Here is a 16,044-nt window from a genome sequence, read left to right as displayed (position 1 = left end):
GGCAGATTCTTATCCACTGCGCCACCAGGGAAGTCCCGTGTATTGCATTAAGTCTTCCATGTTTGTATTGTAAATAGTGTCAGTTCAATCTCCTTTAATCTGAAATGCTCTCTCAATGCTTTGTGTTTCTCGACCTTGATATATTTGAAGAGTACAGGCCAGTTATTTTGTAGAAGATCCCACAATTTCGGTTTATCTAACATTTCCTCATTATTAGATTCAGGTTGCACATTTTTGGCAGGTATACCAATAATATTGTGTCTTCTCGTCAATTTTGGCTTGTCTCAATATTGATGATGTTACCTTTTTCAAAAAAAATCAATTTATTTATTTTTAATTTTTTATTGAAATATAGTTGATTTACAATGTTGTGTTAGTTTCAGGTGTACAGCAAAGTGATTCAGATATATATATATATATATATATACACACACACACACACATATATATGTATATATATATATATTCTTTTTTTACATTCTCTTCCATTATAGGTTATTACAAGATATTTAGTATAGTTCCCTGTGCTATACAGTAGGTCCATGTTGGTTATCTATTTTATGTATAGTAATGTGTATATTTTAATCCCAAACTCCTAATTTATCCTCCCCGCTTTGGTAGCCATAAGTTTGTTTTCTATGTCTGTGAGTCTATTTCTGTTCTATAAATAAGTTCATTTGTATCATTTTTTAATATTGCACATATAAGCAATATCATATGCTACTTAGCTTTCTCTGGCTTACTTCAATTCACTTAGTATGATAATCTTTAGGTCCATCCATGTTGCTTCAAATGGCATTATTCCATTCTTTTTTAAGGCTGAGTAATAGTCCATAGTGTGTATGTACCACATCTTCTTTATCCATTTATCTGTTAATGGACACTTAGGTTTCTTCCATGTCTTGTATTGTAAATAGTGCTGCTATGAACATTGGGGTGCATGTATCTTTTCAGCTTATGTTTTTCTCCAGATATATGCCCAGGAGTGGGATTGCAGGATCATACAGTAGCTCTACTTTCAGTTTCTTAAGGAAGATGATGTTAGCTTTGATCACTTGGTTAAGGTGATGTCTGCCAGATTTCACTACTATAAAGTTATTATTTTTTCTTTTATGAGTCAGTAATTTGTGTCAAGGTACTTTGAGATTATATAATATCTTGTTCCTTACCTAACTTTCCCTCCCCATATTTGGCTCTGTTTATGATTGTCTCAACTCCCTCATTCCTTCCTTATTAATTGGCATTCTAGTGTAAGGAAGAGGTTTCCCTTCTTTCTCTTTTTAGTTATCTCTTTGCTTGCTTGCTTGCTTATTTATTTATTTATTTATATCTGTGTGAATCCACTGAGTCTTTTTTTTTTTTTTTTAAGAACTACTAGGTGGTTTTCAGACTGGTTTTTGAGAAGCCCTGTGTTTGTTTGTTTTTAATTAATTTGTTTGTTTTCATTTTTTGGCTGTGTTGGGTCTTTGTTGCTGCGCATGGGCTTTCTCCAGTTGAGGCAAGCAGGGGCTACTCTTTGTTGCGGTGCTTGGGCCTCTCATTGTCGTGGCTTCTCTTGTTGCAGAGCACGGGCTCTAGGCGCATGGGCTTCAGTAGTTGTGGCACACGGGCTCAGTAGTTGTGGCTCGCGGGCTCTAGAGTGCAGGCTCAGTAGTTGTGGTGGACGGGCTCGGTAGTTTCTCCCCAGCATGTGGGATCCTCCCGGGCCAGGGATGGAACCCATGTTCCCTGCATTGGCAGGCGGATTCTTAACCACTGCACCACCAGGGAAGTCCACTGTGTCTTATTTTATTTGGTGAATTATAGTCCATTACTCTCAAGTTGTCCCTGCTTTGTCCACTGGGAACCCCTTCAAGCTGGCTGCCATGTCTTTTTGACAAGTTCCCATGATTCTTTGAGAATTCCCTTACTTTTAGGGCAACAAAATATTCCAGATTCATCTTGTACCTTACTTCCTTCTACACAGGAAAAAGGCATTTCTCCAAAGAGCCTTGATTACTTTTGGTAAGCCTTTGAAATGTAGTCTGAAGGTAATGGATAGCCACCTAATCTTTTTTTTTTAATATAGTTTTTTTTTTTAAGAGTATAGTATTTTTTTTGTTTTATTTTATTTATTTATTTATTTTTGGCTGTGTTGGGTCTTTGTTTCTGTGCGAGGGCTTTCTCTAGTTGCGGCAAGCGGGGGCCACTCTTCATCGCGGTGCGCGGGCCTTTCACTGTCGCGGCCTCTGTTGTTGCGGGGCACAGGCTCCAGACGCGCAGGCTCAGTAGTTGTGGCTCACGGGCCTAGTTGCTCCGTGGCATGTGGGATCTTCCCGGACCAGGGCTCGAACCCGTATCCCCTGCATTGGAAGGCAGATTCTCAACCACTGCGCCACCAGGGAAGCCCTAGCCACCTAATCATTTTAACTCTGGGAATGACATGATCCAAATCAACATTTTTATTTTTATTTTTTAAAATTATTATTCTTTAAAATAAATAAATGTATGTATTTATTTATTTATTTAATTTGGCTGCATTGGGTCCTCGTTGCTGTGTGCAGGCTTTCTCTAGTTGAGGCAAGTGGGGGCTACTCTTTGTTGCGGTGTGCGGGCTTCTCATTGCGGTGGCTTCTCTTGTTGTGGAGCACAGGCTCTAGGTGCACAGGCTTCAGTAGTTGTAGCACGTGGGCTCAGTAGTTGTGGCTCGCAAGCTCTAGAGCGCAGGCTCAGTAGTTGTGGCACGTGGGCTTAGTTGCTCCATGGCATGTGGGATCTTCCCGGACCAGAGCTCGAACCCATGTTGCCTGCATTGACAGGCCGATTCTTAACTACTGTGCCACCAGGGAAGTCCCCAAAAAATACCACTCTGGTAATAGTGTTTAGAAAAGATTGAGTTAAGAAACTGACAAGTAGCAAGAACAATTAAAGATTCCTCTAGTAATTTAGATAAGCCATAACAAAGGCCTAAAAATACTACCAGTGAAGGGAGAACGAGGGAGCTTTGCAGCTACTTGGAAGTAGGTTTGCAGAAACCTGATCACACCTCAGCCAGGTGATCAAGGTCAACATCAACAGTGGTATCCTGTTGATAGTTTATACCTTTGATGTGATGTGATGAAAATGGGACTTACCTCTGTGGTCTTCCTCCCCCAAAACCCATAATACCAGTATAATCATGAGCAAAGCATGAGACAAATCCCAGTTGAGGGACATACTACAGAATACCTGATGACCAGTACTCCTCAAAGTGTCAGGGTCATCAAAAACATGGAAAGTCTGAGAAACTGTCCTAACCATGGGACTTTAAGAAGACGTGACAGCTAAATGTAGTGTGGTATCCTGGATGGGATCCTAGAGTAGAAAAAGGACATTAGCCAAAAATTTTGGAAACCTGAGTAAAGTATGGACTTTAGTTGTTAATAATGTATTAATATTGGTTCATTAACTGTCATAAATGTACTATACTAATGTAAGATGTAAACCTAGGAGAAACTGGGGATGGGGTCTATAGAAACTCTGTACTCTTCTAATTATTTTGTAAATCTAAAACCGTTCTAAAAAATAAAGTTTATTTTAAAAAATGATCAATGCAGATGAAAAAGTAATACTGAATTTTAGAGCAGTGTTAAGGTGGTTGAATTGAACATGCTTGGTGACTGAATTGGGAAACAAGGATTAAGTGATAACGCGTAGTGTTTTGTTGTAGGTTTGTGAATGAGTAATGATGACATTTATCACAATATATTACAAAATATCTACTTCACAGTAGTCATTCGTGAAGGCTATAAAGTTATTTCAACAGTGCAGCCATTGTTCAAAATGTTTTGCACCTTTTTAGAATCAAAATTTTTTGGATATCCTGTATTCTTTTAGACATACCAAAGTAAGAGACATAGCAGTGTAGCAGTTAAGGGTGTGACCTTAGGCAAGTTTCTCCTTCTTTCTAAGTCTCAAAATTGGCATATTACATAGTCACTGTGGACAGAAGATTGTGAAAAGATGGCAGAGTAGGAAGCACCAGGAATCTGTCTGCCACCTAGACAATAGTTGGCACTGCCAGAATCTGTCTGATGTTAACTATTTTGGAACTCTGAAGTCTATTGAAGACTTGTAACTTCTAGGGGTAGGCATGGTAAATTGCAGTTAATTTGATCAGTTCAGGTCTTAGCACATTACCCATTCTCTACCCCTTAGCCACTGACAGGCAGCTGTGCTTGTATTCCTGGAACAGCCTGCATGCAGCTTGTGGGAGTCAGGGTGGGCAAAAAAGACGGTGTCCTCCACATATTGGGGATCTGTGCTCTGATTCCTGATCACTGTTTATGATCGGACAGGTGCAAAGAAGTTGTTGTTGCACATCTCCCCATTGATGTTGCACCTCTCTCCACTGTTGTTGCACCTCTTCCTCTGGCTGAAGAGACTGCCAAGAGATTTAAAGGGCTTGTGCCCTTTTCTCCCCTTCATTTTTTTCTTTTTCCCCTTTTGGGAGCCAGACACAAAAGACTAGCACGTTCAAAAACAACTGCATATATGGAGAAAATTAAAACGTTACTGTGCATGCCCAAGGGAGAGGCTCAGAAAAGACCTGCGGATACCATAAGTTTACAGCTCAGGTTGGTCATCAACACAGAGACAGCCTATAACAATCAAAAAGACAAAAACAATAACAAAAAATCCCCCAGCAAATCCTGGGGAGGGGGAGAATCTGATTTTCAGAGTTACCACATTACTAGATTCAAATGTCTAGTTTTCAACAACAAAAAAATCAAGGCATGTAAAGAACCAGGAAAATATGACCCATTCAAAGGAAAAAAATAAACTGTATCTGAAGGAGACTTCATGGCAGATTTGGTAGAGACTTTAAAAGATGCTCAAAGAAATAAAGGAAGATGTGGGAAAAGTAAAAAAGATGTATGAACACAATGGAAATATCAGTAAAGGGATAGAAAATCTAAAAACAAACCAAAAAGAAATTCTGGATCTGAAAAGTACAATAACTGAAATGAAAAGTTCACTAGAGTGATTGAAAGGCAGATTTGAGCAGGTAGAAGAATAAGTGAACCTGAAGATAGGATACTGGAAATAACTGAGTTTGAGGAACAGCAACAACAAAAAGGACCCAAGAAAAGTGAACAGAGCCTAAGGGACCTGCGGGATACCATCAAGTGGACCAACATACACATTGTGGGAATCTGAGAAGGTGGGGTGGAGGGAGAGAATGTTTGAAGAAATAATGGCTGAAAACTTAACAAATTTGTTGAAAGACATGAATATAAACATTTAAGAAGCTCATTGAACTCCAAGTAAAGTGATGTGAAAAAGACCCCACGCCAAGACACATTATAATCAGACTTGAAAAAGGCAAAGAGAGAGCAAATCTTGAAGGCAGCAAAAGAGAAGCCAATCATTATGTACAAGGGATTCTCAATAAGATTATAAACATACTTCTTATCAGACACTTTGGAGGCCAGAAGACAAGTGGGCCTTCATATCCAAAGTGCTAAAAGGAAAAACAGTCAGGAATCCTGTATCTGGCAAAACTGTCTTTCAAAAGTGAGGGAAAAATCGAGACATTCCCAGGTGAATGAAGGCTAAGCTCGTTATCACTAGATCTGCCCTTCAGGAAATACTCATTCCTGCAGGGTGAAATGAAAGGACACTCACGAAACAGTAACTCAAAGTCACATCACAAAATGAAGGTCTTAATTAAGGCAAACACATGGGCAATTATGAAAGCTATTATTATCATAACAGTGGATTGTAACTCCACTTTTTGTTTTCTACATGATTTAATAAATTAATACATTTTTAAAAAAAGCAATTATTAGTCTAAAAGCTACTAGTATTGTAATTTTTGTTTGTATCTCCAAGTCTTGTTTTCTACATTATTTAGGAGACTAATAGATTTAAAAGAATCATTAGTTTGTGTTTTGGGGCACACAATGTATAAATACATGTTTTCGTGACCAGTAACCAAAAGCGGTGGGAAAGAAGCTATAAAAGAGCAGAGTTCTTGTATATTATTGAAGTTAAGCTGCTATAAATTCAAATTAGAGTATTATAACTTTAGAATGTTAATATAATCTCCATGGAACCACAAAGAAAATAACAATGGAATATACACAATAGGAAATTAGAAAGGAATTTAAGCATTTCACTACAAAAAAACCAACTAAACACTAAAGACAACAATAATGCAGGAAATGAGGGACAAAAAAAGCTACAAGGCATATAGAAAACAAATAGCAAAATGACAGTAAGTCCTTCCTTATCAGTACTTATTTAAAAGTAAATGAATTAAACTCTCCAAAAGACATAGATTGGCAGAATGGGGAAAACCACATGATCCAACTATATGTTATCTACAGGTGACTCATTTTAGATCCAAAGATGCAAATAGATTGAAAGCAAAAGGTTGGGAAAAGATATTCCATGCAAATAGTAAACAAAAGAGAACAGAGGTAGCTATAGTAATATCAGACAAAACAGACTTTAATTTTAAAAGTTTCCAAGAGACAAAGACAGGTAATATATATTAATGAAAGGTTCAATATAGCAATAGGTGTAACAATTATAAACATTTATACGCCGATGACAGACTATCAAAATATGTGAAGCAAAAATGGACAGAATTGAAGTGAGAAATGGACAGTTCTACAGTAGTAGTTGGAGACTTCAATATCCCACTCTCAGTAATGGATAGAACAGCCAGAGAGAATATAAGTAAGGAAATAGAGGACTCAACACAATAAACCAACTATCTAATAGAGATACACAGAACACTCTACCCAATAACAACAACACTGTTAAGTCTCAGTAGATTTTAAGAGATGTACAAAATATCTTCTCCAGCTGTAACAAGTTGAAGTTAGATATCAATAACAGAAGTAAAACCAGAAACAGCAATTTTTTTGAAATTAAACAACACACTCTTGAACAACCAATGGATCAGTGAAGAAGTTTTATTTTTCAGTAGCATCAAAAGAAATACTTAGGAATTAACTTAACCAAGGAGGCGAAAGACTTGTACAATGAAAACGTCAAAACATTACTGCAAGAAATTAAAGATATAAACAAATGGAAACACATCCCATGTTCAAGGATTGGAAGACTTAATCTTGTTAAGATGTCAATACTACCCAAAAAGATCTACAGATTCAGTGCAGTCCTTATCAAAATACTGATGACATCTTTTTTGCAGATAGAAAACCCCATTCTAAAATTCATATGGGACCTTAAAGGACCCCAAATAGCCAAAATAATCTTGAACAAGATCAACAAACTGGAGGACTCACACATCCTGATTTCTAAACTTACTGCAAAGCTACAGTAATCAAAACAGGTTGGCACTGGAATAAAGATAGAAGTAAGCCCTTACATACATGATCAAATGATTTTTGTCAAGGATGCTGAAGCCATTCAATATGGAAAGGACTGTCTTTCAACAAATGGTACAGAGAAAACCGGATATCCACATGCGAAAATATGAAGTTGGACCCTCACCTAACACCATATGCAAAATTTAAGTCAAAATGGATCAAAGATCTAAATATAAGAACTAAAACTAAAACTCTTAGATGAAAACATAGGGCAAAAGCTTCATGACATTGGATTTGGCAATGATATCTTGCATATGACACCAACGGCACAGACAACAAAAGAAAAAATAGACAAACTAAAGTTCATGAAAAATTTAAAATTTGGATATTAAGAGGTAAAAACTTTCAGTTACAAAATGAGTCCTCAGTGTGAAATGTACAGTGTGGAGACTATGGTCAGTAGTTATGTAATAGCTTTGTTAGGTGATCCTTTTGAAATGTATAGAAATGTCAAGTCACTATGTTGTGTACCGGGAACTAACATAGTGTTGTAGGTCAGTTATATTTCAGAAACAAATAAGCTCATAGAAAAAGAGATCAGATTTGTTGTTACTAGAGATGGGGGCCAAGAGAGGGGGAATTGATAAAGGCAGTCAAAAGGCACAAACTTCCAGTTTTTAGATAAATAAATACTGGGGGTGTAATGTATAACATGATAAAGATAGATAACACTGCTGTACATTATATATGAAGGTTGTTAAGAGAGTAAATTCTGAGTTCCCATCACAAGGAAAAAAATTTTCTTTTTCTATTTTAAGCCCTAGAGCGGAACAACTTTAATTTAAAAATGTAACAGGTTAGGGCTTCCCTGGTGGAGCGCTGGTTAAGAATCCGCCTGCCAGTGCAGGGGACAAGCGTTCAAGCCCTGGTCCGCGAAGTTCCCACATGCCACAGAGCAACGAAGCCCATGCGCCACAACTACTGACCCTGCGCTCTAGAGCCTGCGAGTCACAACTACGGAAGCCTGCGTGCCTAGAGCCTGTGCTTCGCAACAAGAAAAGCCAACACAATGAGAAGCCCACACACCGTAACGAAGAGTAGTCCCCGCTTGCTGCAACTAGAGAAAGTACGCAGGCAGCAAGGAAGACCCAACGCAGCCAAAAATAAATGAAGTAAATAAATAAATAAATAAAAATTTTTAATCTATATGTGGTAATGGATGTTCACTAAACTTATTGTGGTAATAATTCATGATGTATATAAGTCAAATCATTATGCTGCACACCTTAAACTTATACGACACTGTATGTCAGTTATATCTCAATAAAACTGGAAGAAAAAATAAAAATAAAAAATTCAGAAATGTTCTATCCATTAGAGGCTCATAAAATTTAAAAATAAAATTTTACTGTACTTTGAGAAAATTTTTGTGTATTCTAAGACACTCAACAGAAAAAGGCAACCCACAGAATGGGAGAAAATGTTTGCAAATCACATATCTGATAAAACATTAATATCTAGAATATATACAGAACTCTTAAAACTCAACAGCCAAAAACTAAACAGCTGGATTAAAAAATGGACAATGAATTTGAATAGACATTTCTCCAAAGAAGAGATATAAATGGTCAATTAGCACATAAAGAGACGCTCAATGTATGGTATAATATGGGTGAACTATGGGGACATTATGCTAAGTGAAATAAGCCAGTCACAATAGGACAAATACTGTATGATTCCACTTATATGAGATACTTAGTGTTGTCAGACTCACATAGACAGAATGTAAAATGGTTGTAGCCAGGGCCTGGTGAGAGGGGGAAATGGGGTGTTATTGTTTCATAGGTACAGTGTTTCAGTTTTATAAGATGAAAAAAGCTGTGGACATGATGGTGGTGATGGCTGCACAACATTATAAATGTATTTAATACCACTGAATTGTACATTTAAAAATAGTTAAGATGGTAAAGTTTGTTATGTGTATTTTACCACAGTAAAAAAATGTTCTGTGAGATAAATGAAATTATACATAGTAAATAATAGATTCTTGTCCTTTGAGGGAGAACTTGATTTTTAAAGGAAGCTATAAGTTATGTGGGGCCTGGTTATTATTTGGAGGGTTTAACTTGTTATTAACATTTTTGATTGAGAGTAAGATATAAAAGTAATTTGACACCACAGCAAGATTCTTTTTGACCCAGCTCCCAGAGAAATGGAAATAAGAACACAAATAAACAAATGGGACCTAATGAAACTTAAAAGCTTTTGCACAGCAAAGGAAACCATAAACAAGACCAAAAGACAACCATCAGAATGGGAGAAAATATTTGCAAATGAAGCAACTGACAAAGGATTAATCTCCAAGATTTACAAGCAGCTCATGCAGCTCAATAACAAAAAAACGAACAACCCAATCCAAAAATGGGCAGAAGACCTAAATAGACATTTCTCCAAAGAAGATATACAGATGGCCTACAGACACATGAAAGAATGCTCAACATCATTAATCATTAGAGAAATGCAAATCAAAACTACAATGAGATATCATCTCACACCGGTCAGAATGGCCATCATCAAAAAATCTAGAAACAATAAATGCTGGAGAGGGTGTGGAGGAAAGGGAACACTCTTGCACTGTTGGTGGGAATGTAAATTGATACAGCCACTATGGAGAACAGTATGGAGGTTCCTTAAAAAACTACAAATAGAACTACCATACGACCCAGCAATCCCACTACTGGGTATATACCCTGAGAAAACCATAGGTCAAAAAGTGTCATGTACCACAATGTTCATTGCAGCTCTATTTACAATAGCCAGGACATGGAATCAACCTAAATGTCCATCGACAGATGAATGGATAAAGAAGATGTGGCACATATATACAATGGAATATTACTCAGCCATAAAAAGAAATGAAATGGAGGTATTTGTAATGAGGTGGATGGAGTTAGAGTCTGTCATACAGAGTGAAGTAAGTCAGAAAGAGAAAAACAAATACAGTATGCTAACACATATATACGGAATCTAAGGAAAAAAAAAAAAAAAAGGCCATGAAGAACCTAGTGGCAAGACAGGAATAAAGACACAGACCTACTAGAGAATGGACTTGAGGATATGGGGAGGGGGTGGGGTGAGATGGGACAGGGTAAGAGAGTGTCATGGACATATATACACTACCAAATGTAAAATAGATAGCTAGTGGGAAGCAGCCGCATAGCACAGGGAGATCAGCTCGGTGCTTTGTGACCACCTAGAGGGGTGGGATGGGGAGGGTGGGAGGGAGGGAGATGCAAGAGGGAAGAGAAATGGGAACCTATTGTATATGTATAACTGATTCACTTTGTTATAAAGCAGAAGCTAACACACTATTGTAAGGCAATTATACTTCAATAAAGATGTCTAAAGAAAAAAAAAAAAAAGAAAGTGGGAGTGGGATCGAGGAGGATTGCTCAATGTATTCTTTTTTATATCATTATTTTTGAAGCTTATGCATGTATTTCTTATTAAAATTTTAATTATGAAAGAAAAAAAAAAAAAAAAAGTAATTTGGTAGAACTAATTTTTGGATGGCCGATAATTTTTTAAGATAATTTTGTGTTTATAGTAGAGTTGCAAAAATAGTACATTGCATTTGTTATTTCTTACTCTCCTACAGTCCATGACAGTTGTTCAGTCTTTTCTTGTCTTTTCTGACCTTGGCACTTCTGATGCAAGCTGGTCAAATATTTTTTAGAATGTCCTTCAATTGGGGTTTGATGATTTCTCTTGATTAGATTGAGGATATGCATTATTGGTAAGATACCACAGAGGTGAGGTGCCTTTCTCAGCACATTTTAACAGGGGGTGTGTCATGTCAATAGGCATTACCGGTGATGTTAACCTTCATCATTTGGCTCAGATGCTGTCTGCTAAGATCCTGTACTATAAATTTACTATTTTTTCCTTTGTAATTAGTAAATATTTGGGGAGAGATACTTTGAGACTGTGCTTAAACTTTTACCCACTAATTTTTTTTTTTTTTAATTTATTTATTTATTTATTTATTTTTAGCTGTGTTGGGTCTTCGTTTCTGTGCGAGGGCTTTCTCCAGTTGCGGCAAGCGGGTGCCATTCTTCATCGCGGTGCGCGGACCTCTCACTATCGCGGCCTCTCTTGTTGCGGAGCACGGGCTCCAGACGCGCAGGCTCAGTAGTTGTGGCTCACGGGCCTAGTTGCTCCGTGGCATGTGGGATCTTCCCAGACCAGGGCTCGAACCCGTGTCCCCTGCATTGGCAGGCAGATTCTCAACCACTGCGCCACCAGGGAAGCCCTTACCCACTAATTTTAACATTCATTCATTTTTCTTGCCTATGGCAGTTATTTATTGTGGAGTTCTAATGGTGATTTTTATATTTGCCTCATTCTTTCTACGTTTATTAACTGGAATTTTTTTGTTAGGAAGAGTTGTTCCTTTTCTCCCCTTAGAAATTTCTAGTCAAGTTTAGTTAAGATCCAGTTGAACTTTATCAGTGTATTTTAATTTGAGAAGGAGGGGTTTGTGCTTCTTCTGTAAGTTAAGGGCTGAATAGAATCTCTAAACTCAGTTCTCTGGTGCTTTATAGCATTTTACTTTCTAAAGTTTACTTTTGTGTGGTTCTTATATTTGTTATTTTTGAAGTAATTTTTTTTTCATGATAACCTGTATAACTATTGAGATGATTTTTCTGATTTCAAGTATCTCAAGTCATAAGTTGGGGGAACATAGCAAAATTGTATTTTGTGTTAATATGTAGTTTTAAATTTTCTAATTTCCGTAACTAGTTTGGAATGAAAGCATACCTTTAACTTTTTTTTTTTTTTTCTTTCTCAGGCTTGAAAAGGAATATACTACAATAAAAACTAAAGAAATGGAAGAACAAGTTGAAATTAAAGTAAGCATCTTAGGACTTTTAAAAGTACTGAACATAAATTCATTAAAGTCAGTTATTTGGCAATAGATGTTATGTTGATATATTTATTACCTGTCGTAAATTTAGCAATGATGTTTGTATTTATTTACTGATAAATTTACCATCCCACTAGATTATAGTTAAAAACAGACATTTCAGAAACCAGAATAATGTGACTGAAGTCGTTTTTGTTCTAGTGTGAAAGAAAGCAGCTTCTCCCTTTTTCTGGATTTATTGGTGGGTCATCAGGAGAAAATACTTCTTTGGGGAAGATAATTATCATTTCATTTAAGCATGTTTTAAAAAGTTATAGAGAAGATAATCTGTAACATGCTGAGACTAACAGCAGTATAGTATAAAGGAGACCAAATAGAGTAGATCATTGCATTAGAACTAATTATGGCTGCCTTAGAGATGCAGAAAGCTTTGACTAATTAAATTTTCTCATTGCTAACCAAAGATTATTTCTGAATTACTGTTCAGAGAAACAGGTAGATTTTCAATTTGAAGGACATGTAAATTCCCACGTGTACCTTAAAATTCTTTGTATCCCTGTAGGCCAGAAATTGTTGAGGATCTTTGACATTGTGTGAGCTGGGTGTTAAGGAAAATTGAATTGGCATTTATGCTGATATTTCAGGATGGAGATAATGAATAGAAGCATGAGTTAGTGAAGGAACTCAGTGACTGGCTGATCAAATTCCTTACCTTTTATTTTCCCCCCAACTGCCTGAAAAAAAAAAAAAAAAGAAACAAAAAGAAAACAAATCTATTGAATGACTCCACTTTAAAAAAAAAACTGTATATTTGGATGTGTCTGATTTTTTACTTCAACCTGGCAAGACATTCGATGACCATCTTATTTACAGTTCCCTAGCCGTGTATTAATTTAGCCTTGCTATAAAATAACACTTCATTACTCACACCCCACATGCCTTTTTACTAGGGAATGGGTTCTGTTAAATTACTACTCTTTCTTACCATAATCCTGCCCAGAAGCCTCCTGGGAGACAGTCTCTTCCCTCATCAACTCTGTCTCCCTTTTATAGATGTTTTATTTCCGTTTCTATCACCTACTCACTATCTGTTGGAAATAGATACTTATACATTTTTCAGAGAGAGAGAGGAGGAGAGAAGGAAAAGATCCCTGTGGATGTTTTTCCCTCTTTTTTTTTTTTGTTCTGTCACCCACCTGCTGCTCTACCATTTGCTTTTCTTTTAGGTTCCGTGAGTAAGGATAATATTAAATCCATACCCTTCACTTCAACCTACTGAAAGTAAAAAGTATATCATCCTGATGAGTGGGGAGAGAGTATGGGTTATTGCATACCACGAATATTTGGAACTGCAAATCAAGAATCTGAGGATGGGGAAGCCATCCTGTTCATTTCATCATGCTTGTAGTTGCAAAAAAATAAATTAACAGTTCTATGAACAATCCTTGCTCTTGAAGAAGTTTTTTTAAAATTAAGTCACATGAATGTAGGAATAGCAAAAGGCCTTTTCAAAAAGATCTAGCAGACATTAGCCTATATTTGCAGTTTTTTTCAAATTTTGATTTTTGGGGAAAGTTATAGTTCATATACCTCATAAAATACTTTTGAGTATGTTTTAGGCAAAAACAGATGGCACAAAGTTGTTTATAGAGAAGAATCTGGGGGAAAAATGTTTAAAAAGTTAGTGGAGTGCATTGGATAAATAAATACGCTGATCTCAGAGACAGTTCCTTTTATAAAATCTTGTTTCCACATAGTTCTTTTTTTACTCTTGTACCATTTTCATTCCTTTCTTCATTCCTCCTGCCCTCTGAAGGGCAAAGCCAATTTTGTGTAACTGTACTTTTTTAACTTCATGTTTGCATATGTCTGATTTTTAAGTTGGACCTGGCAATTCATCTCATTCGCAACCAGAAGACCACCTTATTTACAATTAATTAGCCATGTAACATGGAGCCTCTCTCTTCATTGGGAAATGTCACTTCCTTATTCACATTCCCTTCCCCTCCCCCAAAGTCCCTTTTACAAGGGAATGAATTCTGTTAAACTAGTACTTTCTTGCCTTGGTTCTCCTCAAAAGCCTTCAGGGAGATAATCTTACACTGTTCTTTACACAAATAGTATGATCATAATTATGTGATGTTTTGATATAGAAGTAAAAAATCAGCCTTTGATGCTGTGACATGTGTTTAAGGTTTGACCTTCGGGTCAGTGACCTTTACGCTAAGAATTATATCTGTCAGCTCCCTGATCAAGATGGTGACTTTCAAGTATTTTCCATTCCTTCTCTGAGGTGTTACAGGAAGATTTTGATAATAACGATTTCATACGGTAGATCTTACATTTTACTGTGCGAGATTTTTTGTTAATAGAAACACCTTTGTCAGTATCTTCTTCCAATCTCTTGATGTTCCACCTGAGGGGGAAGAGGTAAGAAATATTAAAATTCTAGCTTATGTTGGGATAAACCACAGATCTTTAAAAAAGAAGAGCCTTTATCCCCTACTCTATTTAAGATAGACATATGAATTTATGTTTAAATTTGTGTTTTGAGGTATAGAGATTTAAGCCCTGTGAAGAGGAGTTAGAAATTCTGACTGGTTTTTAGTCAGAATTTGGATATTTTTTCTTATTTCAAAAATTATGGAATATTCCAGATATGCTGAAAACTAGAGCGTAATATAAAAACATCTGTGTTTTCACGACCTAACATAAAAAAAGAAAACATGACAAGTATTATCTAAGTCATCCAGGAATTATATTGAACAATCAATATAAAGTACTAGTACTGACACATTTATTCAACACTTAATATATGAAGGATAATTTACATACATTATCTCCTTTTATTCTTCCAATAACCTTATGAAAGGGTTGTTTATCTTTCTATGAAGAAACTAAGGTTCAGAAAGCTGAAATAATAAGCTAGTGATCATACTGACAAAAAGTGGTAGAAGTCAAGAGTTTGAACTCTGATTTGGGTTAGTCTGAGACCCATACATGTTCTTCAGTGTATACACACTACCACTTTGCAAGAGAAACTTTAACGTATTGTGATGTAGGAAGGATTTGGATGCACATTTTTTGTGGCATTACAAACTTTTCATTAAAAAATGAATAGCAAAAAAAAATGAATAGCTACTTAATAAAATCCAATGGGGATATAATAGCATAATTTATTTAAGAAGTCATTCATTTAACAGATATTTACAGTGCCTGCTACATGCCCAAACACTGTTCTAGGCACTTGAGATGTGTTTATGAGACAGACCAATTCCTGCCCTTGTGGTACTTACATTCTAGTATGGAAATCAGACAATAAGTAAAATGTACAGTGCTTTAGATTGTGATAAGTGTTAAACAGAGGAAAAAAATATCTTAGGGAAGGGAAAATAAAATGATAGTGTTCGGATTAAAAGTTTAGAGAAGTTGACCAGGTTACTTTTGAATAAAGACCTGAAAGAAGTGAGGGAGCTGGATATATAAGGAGAGTAGGGTCTGGTCAGGAGCGTGCTGATGAGGAGTAGTGATGGGACGACATGAAGATGAGGGAAGTGAAAGGAGGTAAGGTGTTGCACACCGCAGATAATGTAGGGAGTTGCTGAACATGTGAAGACTTTAGCTTTTACTCTGGTGAGCCACTGGGGTTTTCAGTAGAGAAGGACAAGATCTGACTTAAGTTTTCAGTGCATCTTCTGGCTGCTGTGTTGAGAGTATATTGCAGGGGGTAAGAGCAGAAGCAGGGATATTAAGTAGAAAGCTGGTGAAGTAATGCAGGCAAGGGGTGGTGGTGGCGCTTGGACTGAAGTGTTACGA

The 16,044-nt window shown here is 36.6% G+C and overlaps 1 protein-coding gene across 11 annotated transcripts in view; it reads left to right on the top strand.

Annotated features, from left to right (window-relative positions):
• The window catches only part of EVI5 (ecotropic viral integration site 5), a 227,345-nt gene that overhangs the window by 97,315 nt on the left and 113,986 nt on the right, over positions 1–16,044 (top strand). For all 11 annotated transcript variants that reach the window (XR_005019724.1, XM_036850975.1, XM_036850955.1 and 8 more), the window contains one exon: positions 12,154–12,214. Coding sequence is in view for 10 of the 11 variants with exons in the window: in XM_036850975.1 (XP_036706870.1) it covers positions 12,154–12,214 (61 nt within the window). In the remaining variant the exon portion in view is untranslated. The remainder of the gene's footprint in view (positions 1–12,153; positions 12,215–16,044) is intronic.

Source organism: Balaenoptera musculus, chromosome 1, assembly GCF_009873245.2.
Source record: "Balaenoptera musculus isolate JJ_BM4_2016_0621 chromosome 1, mBalMus1.pri.v3, whole genome shotgun sequence".
NCBI lineage: Eukaryota > Metazoa > Chordata > Mammalia > Artiodactyla > Balaenopteridae > Balaenoptera > Balaenoptera musculus.
The sequence above is the reverse complement of the archived record's forward strand: the minus strand, read 5'-3'. Positions and strand labels throughout refer to the sequence as shown.